At 38.9% G+C, this 20,831-nt stretch overlaps 1 protein-coding gene across 4 annotated transcripts in view; it reads right to left on the bottom strand.

Moving 5' to 3' along the window:
- Positions 1-20,831, bottom strand: part of LOC149311424 (EARP-interacting protein homolog) — a 96,890-nt gene that overhangs the window by 17,727 nt on the left and 58,332 nt on the right. For all 4 annotated transcript variants that reach the window (XR_016281794.1, XM_089531030.1, XM_089531029.1 and 1 more), the window contains 4 exons: positions 16,031-16,130; positions 7,319-7,455; positions 3,187-3,354; positions 1,051-1,218 (listed from right to left, as the gene is read on the bottom strand). Coding sequence is in view for 3 of the 4 variants with exons in the window: in XM_089531030.1 (XP_089387156.1) it covers positions 1,051-1,218; positions 3,187-3,354; positions 7,319-7,455; positions 16,031-16,130 (573 nt within the window). In the remaining variant the exon portion in view is untranslated. The remainder of the gene's footprint in view (positions 1-1,050; positions 1,219-3,186; positions 3,355-7,318; positions 7,456-16,030; positions 16,131-20,831) is intronic.

The raw sequence follows: 20,831 nt of genomic DNA, 5'->3' as shown, positions 1-20,831 counted from the left end.
AGGAACCTCTATGTCCTCCAGCACAACTCTATGGTCATCATCTGCTGGAGGTTCACCATAGAATTGTGCTGGAGGACCTACAAATTCCTAGAGAAGTGAATCTTTTAAGAGGCAAAACAGACAGCCCCAGTGGAGCAGCTTGGAGCTGCCTCATTTAAGGCTGGATTGGGGCTAGGGCAAATAGACGCGCAGCTCCAATCCAGCCAGTTTCCACCCCAAATATGATTGGGGGAAAATCCGCTCCTATTTGGGACAGAAAAAAGCTGCCCCATTATCGCTGGAGCCAGCTTTTCACTGGCTCTAGGGCATGTAGTATTTGAATGTCACACCCCCAAGTTGCCCGAAGCCGTCCGGCGTGTAATCGCCGGCGCAACGTCTGGGCAACTTAGGGGTGTGGCATGTGTAAACACCGCACCTCCAAACCAGCTTGAAGCTGGTCCTGTGTCCTCTGGCCATAGTGAAAGTTGGCCATAGAATCACATTGCAGGACCTAGAGATTCCTAGAGAGAACATATTAATAAAATCTGGGAATAATCAAATCTGCAAAGGTCAAAGCCATAAATGTGGAGAGCCAGCTGTTTTTTGATGCTCATTTTTCAAAAGGTTGTGAGAATTTTAGTGGAATAAAGCCTAATTTGTGTTTTTGTTAAAAAAAACCACACACACAAAGGCTGACCAGGACATGCCACAAACAAACACTGACAGAAGGAGGAAACCTTCCAACTCTTGTGTAAATATGTAGCCCGTGGAAGTCAGTGGGATCCTTCTGACTTGACTGGACTTTGAATCCAAGTCAGTAGCATCATATAACTTCAGTGTGTACAAAGTAAAGAACAGTCATCACAAGTATGGGAAATACCAGCTCCACAGCCATACAAGACATAATATATTCAAGTAACGTGAGTCACTTACCATTAAGGTATATAAATACAAATCCTGGAGTCAGTAAAGAGTATCTCATTAACAAAGCTGTACATTAACAAAGTATCTCATTAACAAAGAACTCACATAAATATAAGTCAGTTAATTAAAAACAAACAAGACTCTTACTTGTCCTCCTGATTATGGTCTTCCTGATCGCTTAGTTCATCATCATCTACCAGATGCCCAAAAGGTTCAGAAGAAATGGAAACCATGTTGGAAAGAATGACTCTGCTGTCACTGCTCCCTGTAAGCACTAGCTGGTCATGGGAATGGTTGTAACGGACATTCCAAACCCTAAAAACATCAGCAAAGCCACAAAATTCAGCCCCTGTAGCCACTACATATAGACTGAAAATAGTCATGTAACAGAGATTTCAAGATGTCTAAATAATAATAATAATAATAATAATAATAATAATAATAATTTATTTATATCCCACCTCTTCTGCTTTGAGGCGGGTAACAGCAAAGTGATGCTTTCCAATGGATTGCTGAAGCCTTACTATGGATTAGTTTCTTGGGATCAGTCAAAACAATGTTTGGACAGTGTACTGAAATCTGATGACAAGTAGGAATCAGACAACTGTTCTGCAGGAAGTGATAGCAGGCCATTTTCATCCATCCCTCCTTCCTCCTGTAGCCCCATACTTCTTGTGAAACTGCTCTGAAGAGCTGGAGGGACACCTTCCAGACGCAATGGACTACAGGCCCTTCTGTAAACTGAAGGATCACTGTTTGTGGAAAAGTTTAGCTGTTTTTTAACCTAACAGAATGCATTAGTCCAGAGAAACAATAATACATTCTTTCCTTAGACTGGATAGCCTGTCACAGGATTACCTCGACTACTTTCCCCAGGTAGTCATTTTCAAAGAGGTAGCTATGTTAATCTCATGTGGCATAAATAGGAGGAAGGGAGGGGGATAGGAGAAAGGGAAAACGTAGCAGCATCTTTAAGACTAACTGGTTTTATTTCAGTATGAGCTTTTGTGGCTATAAACCCACTTCTTCAGACTCAGTATTGCACTCGAAGAAGTGGGTTTATATCCATGAAAGCTCATGCTAAAATAAAAACCAGTTAGTCTTAAAGGTGCTACTACATTCCTTTCTCCTTTTTATTTTCCCAGGTAAGAACCCTCAACAGTGGTGGATAGGCACCATAACAATGTTCCAACACTCCTTTCTTTTCGGATGGGTTAAAGCAAGTGGGCTCCTTGCAGCCTGTTTGCACATGGACCTATTACATCTATCCTGAACATGAATATACAAACTAATTCCTGGCAAAATCTAGGCTGAGCATATGGGGAGTTAACAGAACCCCTCTTTCCCTACTACTCCCTTTATGGCAACAACTCCATTTTCTTTAGTTTGGTTTTGCAAAGCTGCTTCTTCACAGATTCAGTTAACAAGCTATATAAAGGGTGAGACCAAATGGGATGTAAATCCTGCAGTACCAGTTTCTGCTTATTGTTTAACACGCCATGTAGCCACTCCACAAACAAATTTCCCCAAAAGCAAAGCATGGATTATTTATATTAACTTGATGAATTAAACTCCAATTTACCTCAAATCCTTACTGTGAAGAGTTAAAATAGTCCATAAAACAAAAGAAGGATTAACACTGTTTTGTCTTCTAAAATTAATGCATCATGTAAATACCAAATGTCCCCAGATTTTCTGCTGTTCTAATAGCTTAATAATCTTCTCAGGAAGTAACAAGCAGTTCTATGAAGTTACATTTTCGGTACCAGTTCTGAAGTAGCTTCATGTTCAGAAATATTTTGCCACAGATGCTGTCACTCTAAAAATCTCTGAAATCTGAAAAACATTCTGTCTTTTGCGCTACACAGACATCTTTCTACAGTAATCTTCAACAAAAAGGAGTTGTTAATCTATGCTGTCAAAAGCAGTTTTAAAACTATTTTATACCATGGGCAATACCTGCCTAGGGGGAAAAACCACCTAGTTTTTAAAAGGCACAAACTGTAATGAAATATCCAAATTTTATAAAACAATGATACCTTTATTGGGAACCAAAAATGCACAAAATACATCATGCAACCTTTTGAAGCTCCATTGGCTTCTTTTCATCAGGCAAAGGTATTAAAATCATACAGGAAAAGAAAAAATAATAAAATATGACATTCTGTTGACAGAAAAAAATAATGCTCAAACATGATCTGTATCAACAACTGAACCTATTTACACAGTTTAACAGCACAATTAGACTGAACGTGAGAAATTCTGCACTCAAATTCACCATACCAGTGGGAATGCTCCTCTAGTGTCTTCACTGGCTCATTGACATTTCTGGTGTCCCAAAATTTCACCTTGCAGTCATCTCCACAACTAGCCAGATAGTACTGTTTGTTGGGATTAAAATCTAGGTCCCGTACCAGTTGTCCATGAGCATTTTCAATACAATATATTTGACTGCAGCAATTAAAAAAGAGAGAGAGACACGTTTAGAATAAATATATATAAAATAAAACCTCGCTACCTTGGTAGAAAAAAAGGAGGATGCTTATATTAAAAATTTATGGCAATGAAAATTTCCTGCATTTGATTCGGTGATGAGTGCATGCACAGATAGCTTCTCTATTCTAATGGAATGTATGTGGATATCTTGCCAAGAATACTCGATCAGAGGCAAGTAGACTGGGCAAGTAGACTGGATTTGGAGCATTAAAGCATAGCTGAAGTGATCTTTCACTCTCAGCCACACTCACACAATACCACTCTCTCCCCCACTACCACATAAGTGTCTGGTAATGGTAAACATTTATCTTTCTCATTAGAATCTTGTCCTCCATACTGCCAACCTCACTGAGCGGCTGGATCAATGCCAATGTTCTCTACCTTGTATGACAGGGTAAGAAATACATGTCCCTCACCTGCTGCCACCTCTCCCCCATCAAGTCTCATCAAGTTTTCCATCCCATCCCTCATACCAAATTTACTGCTGTGGTGGCAAGAACAAACTCTCTGCTTTTCTTTTTCTTCAGAACGTGATGAACACAGTATATACAGCATTCGTGACACTGAAACACCAGTACAGCTTGTTTCCTGGGATAGCAATATTCCCAGAGGCATTATTAGCCTTGTAAACAAACTGAGAAAATCTTGTTTAAGATGAATATAGCATCTTCAAGAGAAGATCTTAGCCGTTGCACTCTCTGTGGCAAATGCAGCTATGGCCCAAATCACATGCAGTGACCATTCCAGGGAGGAATATGGCCCTCAAACCTGCAAAGCTGTCCCACCACTAATGTAAAAAAGTGGGCAGGTAATGAGTTAAAGAACTATCTGTCACAGGTAGTGCAGGAGATGAAATGAAGATGTGAGCTACAATAGATTCGTAACAGGTCAAATATCTATTAATATAGATCTGTCCTCCTGATACTCTAGGGCCTGAGTAATTATTCCTCCCTCATGGGCAAAAAGTGCCAGCATCAGGCTGTGTTGGGGGTATGGCATTTAGACGACGCACGCCCTCAACACAGTTTGAAGCCGCACCAAGGAAAAAGAACCAGGCCAAGAAGGAGTGGATAGAATCTGCTCCTTCTGGCAGCCCGGATTGGGACCGGACATGTGCAGTTTCGCAGTCCTGGCGCAAACAGCACAAGTGTGGTCACGTGCCACACTCCTTTGGGCCTGTCTGTTTCAGGTCAAAGTGGACAATTTCTTTGGTATCAACTTGCATACACTACATCACACTCCAAGAATGTGTACATGAGACCAAACATGTGAACAAAAGCATGTAACAATTGTGGTTATGTTCTACAATAGAACAGGTAAAATATTCGAAGTTGGCATTAAAAAAAATGTAATCTACCATCACATGACCTTATCAATATTTGCTTTAAATAATATGAACTAGAACCACAGAGGAAAGTCACATATGGGTCAAAAGACACCAGGACATTTTTAAAAAATTGATCTTACTGCCATGATTGTTCCAATGAATATCAGACACATTCAACTATTTTTAGTTATGATGTTCAAAAGCAATAGGCTTTTAAAAGAGCCTTCAAAAATATCCTATTCTAGAGATTCTGCAAGTACTAGTGGAATAACTAGCACAACTGGAACAAGCAACACGTAGTCTAGTGAAGTTCTGGTGATTTAAAAATGGCTTCTGGAACACTGATACTAATATAGTAATTTCTGTATTATATTAATGTCAGATCAGCTCTTTGATTTTTCTCATACAAGGTGTTCCAGAAGCCATTTTGTAAATCACCAGAACTTCACTAGGCTAGGTGTTGCATGTTCCAGTTGTGCTAGCAGAATGTCTATGATAGGATGTTCTTTGAAGGCTCTTCTTTGAAAAGCCCATTGTTTTTATTAACATTGAACATCATAACTGAACTAATGCAAAACTTCTGTTTCTTACAGAAAACAGGGTTGCATTAGTTCAATGATCTTACTGGATATAACTCAATGACACTTCTAGCTTAAATGACCCTAGAATAGGAGCTGAAAATGTAAGTGAAATACATGAGACTCCTCCAAATTTTCCAACAGAGCAGATAAATGGGCTGGTAAAACAGAAGCAAAACACCCATGCACACACAGTAATTATTCCTCCATCACTTTCAGCTGTAGCTGACCAAGAAGCTACTTATCTCATTCCTGAGCTTACCATCCTCAGACTATCATCCTTAGGAGGATGTGTCTACCTGCACATCACTTTGTGTTTTCTTGTAGAGCCTCCTTCCATATGCTAATAATAAACTAGATGCCCTGTCTTCTCAAGAGGGAAGTGAGACCCACAGATAAACCATGGGTTAGCATGAGATATGTTGGTTTCATGGTAGCTGATCCCCAGCTTGTTGTTATGTATGAACAGAGAATAAAAGTTTATAAGAAATTTGAATCAGTTGCTCAGCAAATCAAGAACAAAGCCTGGGTTTTAATGTTGCAGCCTTTCAAAAACTATTTTATTTAAAAAAACAAAAAAGATAAACCAAGAACCTGCTAAAACAAAATGTGGATTATTCTATATCTAAGTCAAGAGGGAGGAGGAGAGGATGAGCCTAGAGCACATCATGCTCAATTTTGGTTTAGCATTATGCGAATGAATGCTTTCTCTCTATGTGGTGATCTCCCAATATGATGTCAAGCATCCACTAGCAATGTATTACTCATGATCTAGTACAGAGGTCTGGGATAGGTTTTTAGACATATTCTTGCAGAAAATTGGCAGAATAATGAAAAGCCCTCTAACTATATATTTTTAGCATTTCCTATTTGAATAGATCATGGGGGTTTTAGTGCAAAGAAGCATAAATGGAAACAATGGAAATATAGTGCTACACCCATGAGCATGCAAGAGACATAAAACTAAATTTAAAGTCATCTCCCCCTTTAAGGCAGCAGAAGTTATTACAAGACATCCGTCTTCCAAGGCTAGTGATAAATTACTATGTGCTAAGGGGATAAGCTGTATCTTAAAAAAGCTTGCACAGACTTCTGTTGTCATGGCAACAGATGTGCACAACATCACTCCTTTGCTTATCAAAATCACAACTAGAGCAGGGGAAAAAGTCCCATACTTCTTAAACTGATGTATGAGCATTGTTGGCATCCAAAATGTTGATACGTTATAGACCAAATTTATTTATTCAAATTTTTTTTAGTGTTAAGCAACTAGCTGATAATAAACTGGAAATTTCTGGTGTATTTATCATAAAAGATACTGTCAAAATCGCATGGAAATGCTGTTCATTCCTCCACCAAAAATAAAAATAAACTAAAAGTAAAGGGGAAAAAAAGAACTGAAATTTTGTGAAAGTAAGTTGTTAGCACACTTGGGTCAGTAAGTTTTAAAATACCAATCCTGGTTAGAAAATTGAGTCTCCCTGCTCTGGATTGTACTGATAATTCAGTGACACATTCCAAGAATATTCACATGGTGCAATCTAGCATGATCTAAAATTATGGAACTTTTGCCATTAAAATAATTATGAATAGGATAGCACCCAGAGTGTTAAGATATGAAGACTAGGGCTGCAGTATGTCAGAATTTTGTAATACAGTGGGTCCTTGTTATCTGCTAGGGTTTGGTTTCAGGACCTCCTGTGGATAACAAAATACGTGGATGCTCAAGTCCCACTGAATACAATGGCATAGCAAAATGGTGTCCCTTATATAAAATATAAAATGGCAAAATCAAGGTTTGCTAGTTGAAATTTTTACTTTTTTGAATATTTTCAAGTTGTGGATGCTTGAAAAAAAAATCTGTAGATAAGGAGGGCTGACTGTACTTTATTACATCCATGACACATATGTAACAGAGAACAATTCAGGATATAATTACTGCTACTATCCACTTTTAAGAAAATGCCGGTCAGAAGGGGGAGTTATATATTTTAAAAAAAATCTATGTTCTTACTTCATTGTTCTTATGTCCCATCCTCGAATGGCTGTGTCATTTGCTGTGGCAACCTGTGTGCAATTATGGTGTGGACTCCACCGTCCAGAGGTAAATTTTAATTGTCCTTTTCCTTCCAATGCAACTGAATTTGACAGCTGTGCATTAAAAACAACCCCACAACAGATTAATCTAATATCCAGTGTGAGCAAACAAGCAAAAAATAAACAAACATACCAAAAATAAACATTAAAAACCCAGCACTCCGTACCAAATATTTCTCCATCTATACAGAATAAAGTACTTAAGAGGTAACAACTAACAGAAGAGCATGAAACTTATACATGGAATTATTCATGCATCAGACAATAGTACAGTCGTCTGGCTGCTTTTGTGGGGAATCCATTCCAGACTCCCCCCCCCCCCAAAAAAAACCAGAAATCCGCTGATATTCTAGTCTTAGTGGCTTGAATAGTGGCACACCCCCGTGGGCACCCACAGGCGCACGCCACAGGCACACCTCCCATTTTAAGTCCCTCCATTTGTCCCTCGCAAGTAAGCAAGGGACGCAGATTCAAAGTCCGCGCAAATGGAGGGACGACTCTAGTTCCATTTTACAACATACGTTATTGACTTGTTGGCAGGTTACAGATTGTTATATCCAGTACAAAAAAGAGCAACATTTTTCAAACACGCATATATTAAAAGATAAATGAGAAATACTAGTTTTTGCTTTTTAAAAGCAAGTAGCCCTTTATTGTATCACACAGAAAAAGAAAGATGAAAAAAGAAAACTTCTTGTAGACAGATGGGTGTGGAATAAACATAATCAGAGCTGCTTCTCAACACTGAACCTATTCAGACATTACATGACTGGGCTCAGGGCTTATGCATTCATCAAACTCAGCCTACAGAACAAGTGTCTCTAGACCTCTTTTCAGAAAAATCCATTGTGTCTACTCAGGAAGATACCACATTCAAATAGATGGTGCACTGTGCAATGCACTTTCTATCTTCCACCTTCAAGGTGAGATAATACGCAAATCTATGGACTACTCTGAAACTTCGCCTGCTTCTTTGTAGAGACTCAGAGACTATGAAATGTCTGAATTGGACAAGAAATATAACATGTCATTGATGTAGCCCACCAAGGACATTAGGCAAGATGCCTGAAATGGAGGCACTGACCTAGAAAGGAAGGGAAATGCAGCGAGCTGATTATTGGGCTACATTTTCTCTGACACATATCAGCACCTGAAATGCCAATATTCTGTTTCAAAATATAAGGTTGTTGTACAACTATAACTACTACTTCTAATAAACTTGATTTATGGCATTTTTCCTTCAAGGTAATTTGCTTGCACATCCATACAATAAAAAGGATGTGTATTTGATTTTGTAACATTCAACAGACACCCACAATTTATATCCTTTTGGGATAGTGTACTGATTATTCTTGTTCTTTGATTAGGTTTTTTTTTTTAAAAAAAAAGAAATTTCTTCAGTTCTTTCTGTTGGGCAAACTGGTCAATACATTTTATTCTTTTATGATTAAGTTTTCTGAATAATGTATTCAGATGTACATAGCTCAATATTCAAGTATACACACCACTGATTAAAACATGAGTTGATTTCAATGAGAAAGAAGCATGCATTTCCCTTATAATCTATCATATAATGATATAACTGTCATGATCAGGTTTCTATAGCTTATCTACAAAGGTGTGGGTGCATTAACCTTTTGACCAACTTTAACTGTGGTTCTTCAAATGGTCATCTGTGAACTCACACATATGGATCATTCTGTGCCTACATGGAGATATTCACACTTATATAAGCTGCGTGTTCCTGCCAAAACCCAGTTCCAAGTCCGCCATCTGGAAACATAAAGCAAATTCACAGATGACCACTTGAAGGATCACAGTTACAGATAGGCAACATCTTCTTCTTCTTCATGGCCTCTGTGATTCAACATATGGGAGAACAGCAAGCTAAACGTACCAAGGATGGCAGGTAATGCAAGAACTAATAACACAATAGCTGTCAGGATCATGTTCCACATTGGCCTGTGAAAATGACATGGTTGTGGCCACTAGGAGGAACTGGAGCTGAGGTTACAACAGTTCAAGTGGCAGGTACATGAGTCAGCATTTGGTGAACTGTGCATCATGGGAAGTCTGATGCAACATACACAGTAGGTGAAGCCAGTCAACAATGCATCATGGGCAATGTTACGATGCAACAGGGCCTGGGTATGAAATCAGCAAGGTTTCATTGGTGGCACAGCTGTCACATGACTTCACAGAAGACCACCTATAAAAGGGAGAAGGTGACTATCTCCGTTATTGGGTTGTTGAGGTCAGTGGTTGGCGAAGCACTTTGTTAGTTTGTTTGTGGAGAGTATTCAAGACAGATGTCTGATACTCTGTATAGTCTTTGTAAATAGTTTATGCAACAAAGATTAAAGCCCTCGTGTCGATTGAACCCTGTTGTCTGAGGTTCATTCCTTCAAACGGGAGCTCAAGGCTGAAGCCTGTGTGGGAGGAAATTTTTCCTTGCAGCTCAAAGCCTTTGCAGACTTCTCACAGAGAACTACTTCTGGGCATCCTGCCTACGTGGACCAACTCTGCATGTGGTCGTAGTGGACACAGCTCATCTCTCTACGCCCCAACAAATATTTCATTAGTTTGGAACTAAGCATCCAGTCTGTAATGAGACAGAACATATACAGTTGTGCCTACACAGCTGTACAACACAGTTCTGGAAGAAGACTCCCCTTGAGATATGCTGATAGGATAGCTTCCACCCAAGTAAGCTTTGACCCCTTGTGAAGAGGTTCCTCAGAAAGGGAGTAGGCAAAGTGGATAGTGCTCATCATACAGTGGGAGAGATATTGAGAGAAGGCTGCATTCCCCTTTTTGCATGTTCCATAAGAGCCAAACAGCTGAGGAGACTTTCTAAATTGCTTTGTCTAAAAGATGTACAACAAACACACCTATCTAACATTTAGAGCATGCAGGAGGTCAGAAGATGGGGCCTGTATGAAGTAGTGGGAAGGACCAGCTGCTGTTTAAGATCAAAAGTGGAAACCACCTTAGGAACATAAGAGACACTGTGGAGAAGACTGCCTTATCATATGAAAGGATATGTAACCCAGATCCATCTTGAACACTGCCAGTTCACTAGCTCTACAAGCAGAGATTATGGCATCAATGGCTGATGTCTTCCAGGAGAGCAGGTGAAGATCACAAGATGCTATGGCTTCAAAGGGGCACACCATAAACTTAGCAAGGAGTAGTGACAGGCTCCAAGATGGTAGTGGCCGTTAATTAGATGGATGCAGGTGTATATAAATCTTCAATAAAACCTCTGTATCCAGGTGTGCTGACCAAGAGGGGCATCCTGTGGTTAGAGTGCCTGCCATATATAGCTTCAGAGAAGAGTATGAGAGATCTTTAGTTCACAAGGACATAAGAAAATGAAGTACTTGAGTGAAAGGTTGTCTGACACAGCACCCTCAGGACAGAAAGGAGGCCCACACAGACATATAGGAGCACCTCATCAACAGTTTGTAAACTGTGGACATCACTAGTTTGATGTTGTCTGATAGGCCTGATGTGGATGAAGTCGCCACACAGTTAGCCTAAGGGTGGTCGTGTCCAGGAGAAGTATTTTGCCATTCCACATAGTGAGGAGACTAGAGAGCCCTGGAAAGCAGTTGAAGTTGCCATTGGACAACTTTAGAAGTCTGCAGAATCACGGCTGGAGAGGCCAGTGTGGGATGATGAGAATAATATTGCATTACTCTCTTCAATCATCATGTTGACTCTTTTAAGGACAGGAAAGGGGGGAAAGGCATACAGCATAGGTCCATAAGAAAATAAATGTGTCTCCTAGAGAGCTTGAGTTTAGGTGGGAATGGCTTGAATAAGCATGGTTCAGCCTTGACTTCTTGTGCAAGCTGGGACTAGAGACCATAGTTCTTAGCTGCCAACCTCATTTTCCAGTTTGCTCAAGCTTCTCATCCATGGAAGAGTGGAACAATCCCTGCTCTAACAATGGAAGATCTTCAGTTTTCGACCTTGCATTGTGGGTTAGACCTGCAGGGAATAGCCAAGCATGTCTGTGAAGAGCAATGGCACCGGCATCTGTAGTAATCGGTTGAGCCACCATTTCTGTGCTTTAGAGTGGGAAAACAAAGCTGTCTTCTCATCATTGCCTGATATGTGTTCATTATGGGGGCAACCTGCTCCCAAAGGAACTGTTGGTAGCCCTCTCACACTATTGGGAGATTAGCAAGCTATACAATAAAGGAGGAGGGGTGTCATGGCAGAAAGTGCAAGCAAAAATTAAAACAACACATTTATTAGAATACAGACAAGTCTTACCCCAAACATAGAAAAACAACTAAGCTCAGTGGAGACTGGAAAATAAAGCTGTTATCCCAAAGGCTGCATCACTCCGAGACCGGGCGTCCAGTCTATAGATTAGGCGTCCAGTCTATAATGTGATATAAATGTAGAAGTTTGGGAGCAAACAGTAGCCCTGCAAACATCTTCTAAAGGAATACCACTGAGGAAAGTAAATGATAGAATGGGCTCCAATGCAAGCCATGTACTCTGAGAAGTGTTGAGATGAAATTGGGAGCACCAACTTCAAAACGGAGTAACAAATAAACAGTCTTTTGGATTTTCTCGTACTTGCTGTACAGTCAACATAGAGCGTCAAGGCCCTGCAGACACTGAGAGAGTGCAGAGCATGTTTGAGGTTGGAAGCAGGATTCTGCAGGAGAGCTGGTAAAACAGCTGTAAGTGGAAGACTGATAATATCTTCAGCAGAAAGGAGATACCAGGATGCAGGATCACCTTGTCCCAATGAAGATGGAGGTAAGGTTGATCAACTCATATTGCATACAGTTCACACACTCGTCTTGCCAATTTAATAGCTAAAAGGAAGGCAGTTTTCCAGGTAAGTAAACCAATATCGCATGAAGCCATCAGTTCAAATGGTCTCCTAAAAAGCTGGGAAAGTATCAGTTCCAAGCTCCATGCTGGGGTTGGTCCCAACACCATTGGGTGTAAGGAAGAAATCTCTTTTTCAGTGGTTTGTGAAGAGCGGGTGCCCCATCAACTGGAGATTGAAAGAAGTTGCAGAAAGGAAGATGACTCACTATAAAAGACAATAATGCTTGGGAAGGTAAAAGGAAGTAGAAAAGAGGAATGCTGAATTCCAAAAGATTAGACTCTGTCAAGGAAGCCACAGTCCTGAGTCTGCAAGACTTTAGCAGGACTACTGAGGATAAGGTAACTTTGAAATCTCTCATTTGTAGGGTTGCCATAAGTTGAAGTTGACTAGACTGCAGTTAACAACAACAATTTTAAAATGTTTATTTTAACATTTTTGGGTTTTTAATTGAAAATATAGGTTTTAGGAACATAACAAGGGGAGAGAAGAATCAACAGGACCCAAAAACATTCTTTGAAGAAGATGCAGTATTACTTACAGGCTTACTGTCCTCTACATATAGTTACTGAAGGCAGGGAAATCGGGAACAGAATTGCTCAGTATGCTCAGATTGTAATGTTCATTTAACTGACATTCTTAGTCCAAGTTGTTCATAAGCCAGAGAAACTCTGATGCTATTATAAATATTCCCAAACCATTATGGCATTTTAAAGACAATCTTCTAATCGCCATGATGTCATAGACACACTGAAACAAGGTATAACTGCAAAGTTTGTTCCTATTATTTATGTACAAATTAAGAGCAAAAGAACTACCTAGTTTCCACAAGACTCAGAACTCACTCTCATCTCAAAAGGACCTGCAACTTTCGAGGTTTGTTTTGCACAGCTCAGGATCCACCCAGCTCAAATATAGAATCAATCATTCACACAGTATAATTTAACAAAAAAAATAGAATAAAATAAAAAGTCTGGTTTTTAAGAAGCTGCAATGTTTTGCTATGTTATTCTGTACCACAATGATATATAGGCAGCACATTTCTGGTTGCAGAAATCTCACATTCAGGTTAGAGATTTTTGCCCTAATTCCAACTGTTGATACCAAGTAGAGTAGAATCGCTGATTCAACAGAATTAGGCCTAGGGGTATAGCCATGTGCGCTCTGAGGTTCTGTGGGAGCATCAAGTTTGGTATTGGACACAATAGTCCTGTAAATAAGGCATTGCCCTTCATGCAAGGAAAAGTTCACAATTTATTTTTCTTAAATGTGTTCTGGAAAATAGTCCAACATCCATGAATGGCTTTCGAAGGGATGAAATAACAAGAAGGATTTAGGAAAGCCACAGTTTGCATGTGGAACTCTGGACATTGAAGTTAAAATCTAAACCAATATTCAGTATCCTGAGTGCTTCTCTTTCAACCCTACTGAAAAGAAAACCATTATGCAACGACAACCTCAACCTATGTTTGTATCTCTCATGTTTGTGGTGTTAGGTTTGAAACATGCAATGCAATGATAAGTATCATGCATCATAAAGGGAGTAGGGGGCTCAGTACAATCCCCAGCACCAGAGGAAAAACAAAACAGAATCTTGTGACACCTGTCATGCCCAGCCTGGAGGAGGACTCAGAGGATAAGCCAGAGCTTCTGGGACCTGAGCCTGCAACTGGGGAGTCTGAAACCAGCCCTAGTTCTGCTGTAGCAGGGTCTGTGGCCTCTCCAGAGGTTCAGCAGCCAGGTTTGCCTGTGGCCAAGTCTGTGGACATAGAGGAGGATCAGGGAAGTGTGCCTACCTTCAGGAAGCATCAAGCTGAACGGGAGGGCCTTCAAAGTTTGCAGAGGCTTTATCAGAAACACACTGGTAATCAGACTCATCTGAATGCATGTTGCTTGCCCATTTAAGTAGCTGGAGAATGTGTGTCTAGTTGCCAGTGATTATCTGATCTCCTTGAGGAAAGACCCTGTCTCTGGCTTCCAAACCTTTGCTTCTTAGAGTGCTTACCCATCTTGATTATCTGGAACCTTTGACCTTGGATTGCCTTACTGATCTGCCTGTCTGATACCCTGGATCTAGGACTGTTTGACAACTCTTTTGGTAATCCCTCTTTTGATACTGCATTGCTTGCACTGATTCTGCCAGCCGGTGGTTTGTTTGTTTGCAAACTAGGCTGTTCTTATCAGCTATTTGGCCACTTTCCCAGACAACACCTTCAATACTAACATGGTTATTTGGCATAAGCATTCATAGATTACAGCCCACTTTAGCCAAATCATTGTGTAGTACCTCAGTTTACAAATTATTACACACCACTGTTGACACTTGTGCAGGAAGATCTTGGATAGTTCCTTGCACAAATAAAAATGGTATTGTAACATTATTGTGCCCTTCTAGGATCTGAGCCTACAGCTCTTCATGATATGCAGAACTAAATCAGCTTGATTTATATAATGCTCAAGTCACAGAAGTCATCTGTCCATAGTATGGAACTTGTACTACTATGGATTTTTTGAAAATGGGGGGAGGGGCGGCTAATGGTCCAGGAATGTGCAAACATAGTTAAGTGAAGGGTTAACTTCGACAACATATATTTGAAGGAATGGCGCAGCTAATGAAAGGCATTTGACAGTGATGAATTTCTGAACTAAATTCTAGGAAAGTAAATGAGAAAGTCCAAAACATGATGTTCAGTAGAAAATTCTCTTTCTATTAAGTAGTATGACTTGTGACAGACTGGAGAACATCCCAAAGGAAATGCTTGTATTTGATACAGATTGGAATTAAGGAGAAATATGGTAACTTTGAGATTATGAGTGAAAGAGACTGCCTAGGACAGTGAAAGCCTAATTAACATTCAAAGAACCTTAAAGCAAGCTGAAGCAGAGCAGCCCAGGGGGAGCAAGAGGAATGGGAAGAAATGCTAAGCATGTCTGTAAAAACCTGACACTTCAATCAGACAAGAATGTTGATCACAGCATGCAAACAGACTTTGCTCTAGAAAAAGGAGTTGGCCAACAGTTGGCAAGGGAGAGAGGGAGTATTAGATTGGTCAATTCCATGTAACACTGGCAATTACTAGAAAGGAGGAAAGAAAAATAGCTGGTTGACCACCCTAGAGGAGAGAAAAAAGAGGCAGATCCAGAGAAATGATCAAAGGTTTTGAGCAGGAAGAAGTATAACTATTCTACTGCTGCTGCTGTGTGTAATATGCAATTTCTGAGGTTATTTTAAGCTAAAAATAACTATACAAAAGATAAATGCATTAATTATCTTATAAGTTGATGCATTACCATAATTAAAAATATTAATAGTCTATTTAAACCAAAACAGCAAAAGACAGATAACCATCCAGAATGTATATACTCATGTATAAATCTAGGTATTTTAGTCAAAAAATTGACCCAAAACACCTGATTCGACTTATCTATGGGTCAATGTAAGTACTGATTTAAAAAGGGAACCGCCCCCTGATGAAAGGCAAGAGTGTAATGTGCCCTAAATGCACTGACCTCCCTTCTACTCTCTCATCCATTCAATCTTTAGTGTGGACACATACAGTTATGCCTGCTGGAAATTTGTAAGTTCTTTAACATTGTTTTCCTTTGCTCTAGATCCTTTGTTATGTTCCCCTAAGCTTTACCCTCGACTTGCCCATGGTCATATCAAAATCTATAATTTTGACCCCAAAACCTGTGATTGACTTCAAAATTATATAAACAAATAGTCAAGTATATACAGTATACCTCATTGCAATTTGCTTCAGTACTTACCACAGCCTTGCTTGAACTTTCTTGCAAATCCCACAGAAGCAAGTGGTTATCAGCCAGAGAAATTAACTTTTTGCCATCTCCCATTGGCTCCCAAGCAACACTGTAAACACAAAATGCAGCCATGTAAACTTCAAAAATCCGAACTGTACACATGTAAGTCATTTTTATTTGAGTTCATATATACTTCTCAATAACTACCATCTTCAGAAACATTGTTCTAAGGTGGATTTTTGCTGCTATTCTGTATAGCACCATATAGAATGATTAGGTAAAAATGTTGCTAAATCTTGCATCTTGTCAAGATCTATATCCTACTGTATAGCAACAGCTCTCATGGCAACTTACAGACAGACCATTAAAATAGAACAAACAAACAAATAAAAAGAATACATTATTAATATTTGCATATCATTAAATACCAAAACTGTAATGGATTTGCAGACTGCCTGGAATCCTGTTGACACACAATGCTAAAAGTTGCACCTTCTCCAGGGTCATGCAGCAGTGGTAAAGGAAGGCAGACGAAATCTCATTCTGAAAAGCCTACTTGTCCAGTGCCTTACTTCTTTTATGACTATGATGGCCATAACCTTAACTAAATGGTTGTTAAGATTTGTCTCCATTAGTGGCTTCAGGAAGCTGCAAACAGCAGGAGACAGCTCTTGAATAATCACTGGCCTACTGCCTTTTTTTCCTCAAGGAAAGAGTATGTAATTACGTTTTCCTGTTGAGGGTACTGCTTTCATCAATAGGAAAGAGAGGGGAGGTAGAAAGTCGATGGAGCAACTAGAATGGTAGTTGGGGCTGCAAGGAGAAACTTCAAAGTATTGTAGCCACATGACATTCCTTCACACAATATTAGGATTTCAGAGTCAGTTATATTTCTTGGAAACGCCAGTACCAAAACAACAAGTCAAGAATTTACTTTTAAGACACCTTATTCCCTGCACATGTCACAAGGTAAAACTTACTTATATTCAATAACACTTTACAGTGGGGTGGTGCTTTTTTGTCCATCCTGGCCAGTCTTCCAACTGTCCTGACTTGGAAGGGATGGTCTCAACTAATCTTCAGTCAGCTGCTTTTAAAGTGTCCCAGTTTCTCTCTCCTCCCTCCCTACTTTCTCCACTTTGTCCTCAGCTTACCTGAAATTCTATAAACTGAATTCAAAGTGCAAAAAAAGTCTACTGCAGCCTCTCTCCACTTGTGTGTTCCTCCACACAGATAACTTTTGCCATCCTGATCACACACATGTCGCTTGGCCACAAATGTGCCAGTTTTATTTATTTATATGTCACCTTATAGTATTTACATCCTTCCTTTCTCCCAGCATGGCATCCAAGGAGATGCACAATTTTACAATTCTTAATACAAAATTTAAAACACAATTACACTAAGGCCTGTTACAGACAGCCAAAATAAAGCTGCTTCGAGTCACTTTGGAGGTATGGCATTTCAATGATGCAGTCTGGAAGCTTCACCAAAGCTGCACTCCAGTCCTTAGGACTGGAGCGTGGCTTTGGTGCAGCCTTTGGACTCTTAGGACGCATGTATCATTGAAATACCATACCTCCAAAGTGACTCGAAGCAGCTTTATTTTGGCTGTCTGTAACAGGCCTAAATTTCTATTTAAAAACATAAAAACAAGTTTAAAACAGCATTAAAAAAGTTTATATTTTTTAAAAGAACCTTAAAACATAATAAAATAAAAATACTACACATACCATTAAATGCCTTATCTGCCGCAATGGACTAGAAACCAAAAGATTCCTTAAACAAAAAGGTCTTTACCAGCCAAACAGAAAGAGCAGGGCCAACCAGACATCCTAGGGAAGAGAGTTCAATATCTTGGAAGGAGCCACCTCTCTCTTTCTTGAAGGGACCAAGAGAAAGCTTCCTCCTCCAGATCTTAGAGCACAGACAGGTTCATATATTTTTATCTGTGCAATGTTGGGGGTATGCAACTGCTTCTCTGGGAAGCCTCAAGGAGCAACACTGTGCCTTTTAAATAGGTTGCAGCTCAACATAAATAATGCCCACTGAAAGTCAGATGTGGCTTTTCAGATATTTCTGGAATGTTTGCTTTTTTTTTGACAATTTGCTGTCTCCAAGCCCCATAGGCCTGTTGGAGTTGCCTATCCTTTTATAAATATCAAGGACAAAATAAAAAGAAAGAAAAGTTCAATGCGATAAGTGAAGGAACATCACCCAAAGTAAGAAAAGAGGATAAAGATGGCAGGGTGGCTGGGTGTGTTTTATTGTTTATTTTGTTTAATTTGCAAAGTTGCACTCCTGAACTGTGTTGTTGTTGTTGTTTAGAAATGTTCTCAGAGCAGCTTATAAATAGGTAATTAGAGAGATAATAAGATAGGCCAGATAACATATAAAATTGATGTTGAAATTTGTAACTCTTTAATATTTATTGATGCCATGAGATGTACTACACAGGAATATCAGTCATATGAAGTATCCACAGCAGTATTTTTGTTTCCAGGCCAAGACAGAGTTTGTCTGGAATCATCACAAACAGGGGCACAAAACATCTAGCAATGCATCTACAAATTGTCTGAAATTTAATGGTCAAGTACCATTAGCAAGTAAAACCAAGCACCAAAAATACAGCTGACCAAGCTCTATCTGACTTATTGACAACAGAAATACATTTTCAGTGGTCATTCTTGCAGCTGTAAATTTGACTGCCTTTCCATGCACATTAAACTGTGTAAAGAGGACAGGAGAAAAGTATCACACCTTTAGTCCTCAAAAGTGAACATGGTTGCATTTTTTTTTATTTTTGCTGAGCTTTAAGGAGAAGGTGCTACTAACCTGACAGAAGGTGTGCTAATTACAAAAACTTATAACTCAACAACACACCTTGAAAAGATCTAAGAGTATTCCATCTGTCCTTGTGAGATGGACATTTTATTTCATTGCTAATTTATTTTATTAGATCCCATAGTTCACTCTTTTATAGCAGTAGTTGTAGCAATCCTTCAGGATTTATGTTGAAATGAAGGTTACTGTTCTTTTTTTCATTAAATAATTCCTTTACATTACAGTTACTTGTAAATTATGGTCATGCAATGTTGAAGACCAATGCCTGTAATACAGACATCAATTTAGTGCTAAGTAAGTGAGCATTCTGTTCAAAAGAATGAGAGTTTTTAACAGTCTAATTTTTAAAAAATCTCTTCTCATGGATAGTTTTTGTTTTGTTTTAAATAAAACTTACTCCTTGTGCTTAATTTTTTTTAATAAAACTTATTTCTTTTTCTTAAACAGACTATTTCCAAAAATTGTAAAACTTGCAATTAATTGATAAATATTTTAACTAATATTTAAATGCATGTCAATGTCTTTCCTTTTATTTATTAAAAATGTACAACCAAATGCCACATCTTGATGACATTCTTTAATCCCATTCTTTCCTTCACATAGGACTGAGCTGAAAATGACTGGAAGACCAAGGCTGCATCTGCACTGAAGAAATCATGCAGTTTGACGCCACTTTAACTGCCATGGCTCAATACTATGGAATTCTGGGATTTGTAGATTTGCAAGAAATTTTCTGTCTGAGAGCTCTGGTGCCACAACAAACTACAATTCCTAGAATCTCGTTGCACTGACCCATGAAAGTTAATGTCCTACAAACTGTATTATTTCTGCAGATGAGGTCAGAGACAGAGAGATGTATAAGTGTGGTAAATCTGTAGTCATATTCAGATATTACCTTGCTCTCTTCAAAAAAAAAAAGAAAAAGAAAAGAACAAAAGATCATTTAGCCATCCTCCCCATTTCACTTTCCACATGTGGAAAGTAATACATCCAAGGAGGAGTTATATCAAGGCACTCTACATGAGCAAGAATCCTGTATAATCAAGAGGTCCTGCTTGTATAGAGAGCCTCCACACTTCATATGCGGACTGGACCCTCTCCACTTCTTCTCTCCACTACTAAACAAAGCGACTACAAGAAGCATGGCACTAAGCACTCCTGCTTGTGTGTTTAAAAAAAGCAAGCTAATATCTGGATATGGCTATCTGAATGAATGAAAAAAAAAAAGAGAGAGAAACAAATATGCGATTTCATAGCCAAGCATGGATAGAACAGTTTTCCACAGAAACAAGGAAGTCAGTGGAGAAGGACTACTGGGTTCAATATATTATTAATAAGCTTTAAAAACTTCAAAGTCCATTGCATTTATGTTGGAGGAAGAAAAATTTTAACTATTAACTATTTTTCACTATTTAAATTAACCTATAAATTTAAGTTAAATGCTTGCACTAAAAGTCCTAGCTGAACCTGAAAAATGTCATTCGTAGTTATTACTGATCTCTTTACCGCCAATTCCCATGTGCATCTCAGCAAAAACTCTGTCTAGAGAAACCAATCATCAGATTTAGTTTTCTGAGACAGTCGAAAAGTCTCTATGTTTTATCTGGGATAGAACAGAAGACTACCTGGATGCAAAGAAGACCAGCCCCTTTCTTAATTTGCCTTTCTCTGTTGGCTTTCTAACACTTTTTTTCATTCCTTATTTATTTAATACTTCTATTCTGAAATTAAATTAATGCTGAAATTCAAACATAAGTCAGTCACTCAGTTTAAAAATTAAAATAATTAAATTGCCTCTTTTTGTTAGAAAATTTCCAATTTAATTGATACCTAAATTGGTTTCAACGAGTTACTTGGTATCTCTGTGTTTTATGATTAAATTCTTCTACCTCAAGAACTCTCTGCATTAAAGAAAAACCCCACAAAACAAAACAAAACAAAAATCCTGGCCTGCTGAAATCTTCTG

Source organism: Sceloporus occidentalis, unplaced genomic scaffold, assembly GCF_023333645.1.
Source record: "Sceloporus occidentalis isolate IW3139 unplaced genomic scaffold, rSceOcc1.0.p SCAF_6, whole genome shotgun sequence".
In the NCBI taxonomy this organism is placed as follows: Eukaryota; Metazoa; Chordata; class Lepidosauria; order Squamata; family Phrynosomatidae; genus Sceloporus; species Sceloporus occidentalis.
This window is presented reverse-complemented; position numbering and strand designations above follow the sequence as displayed.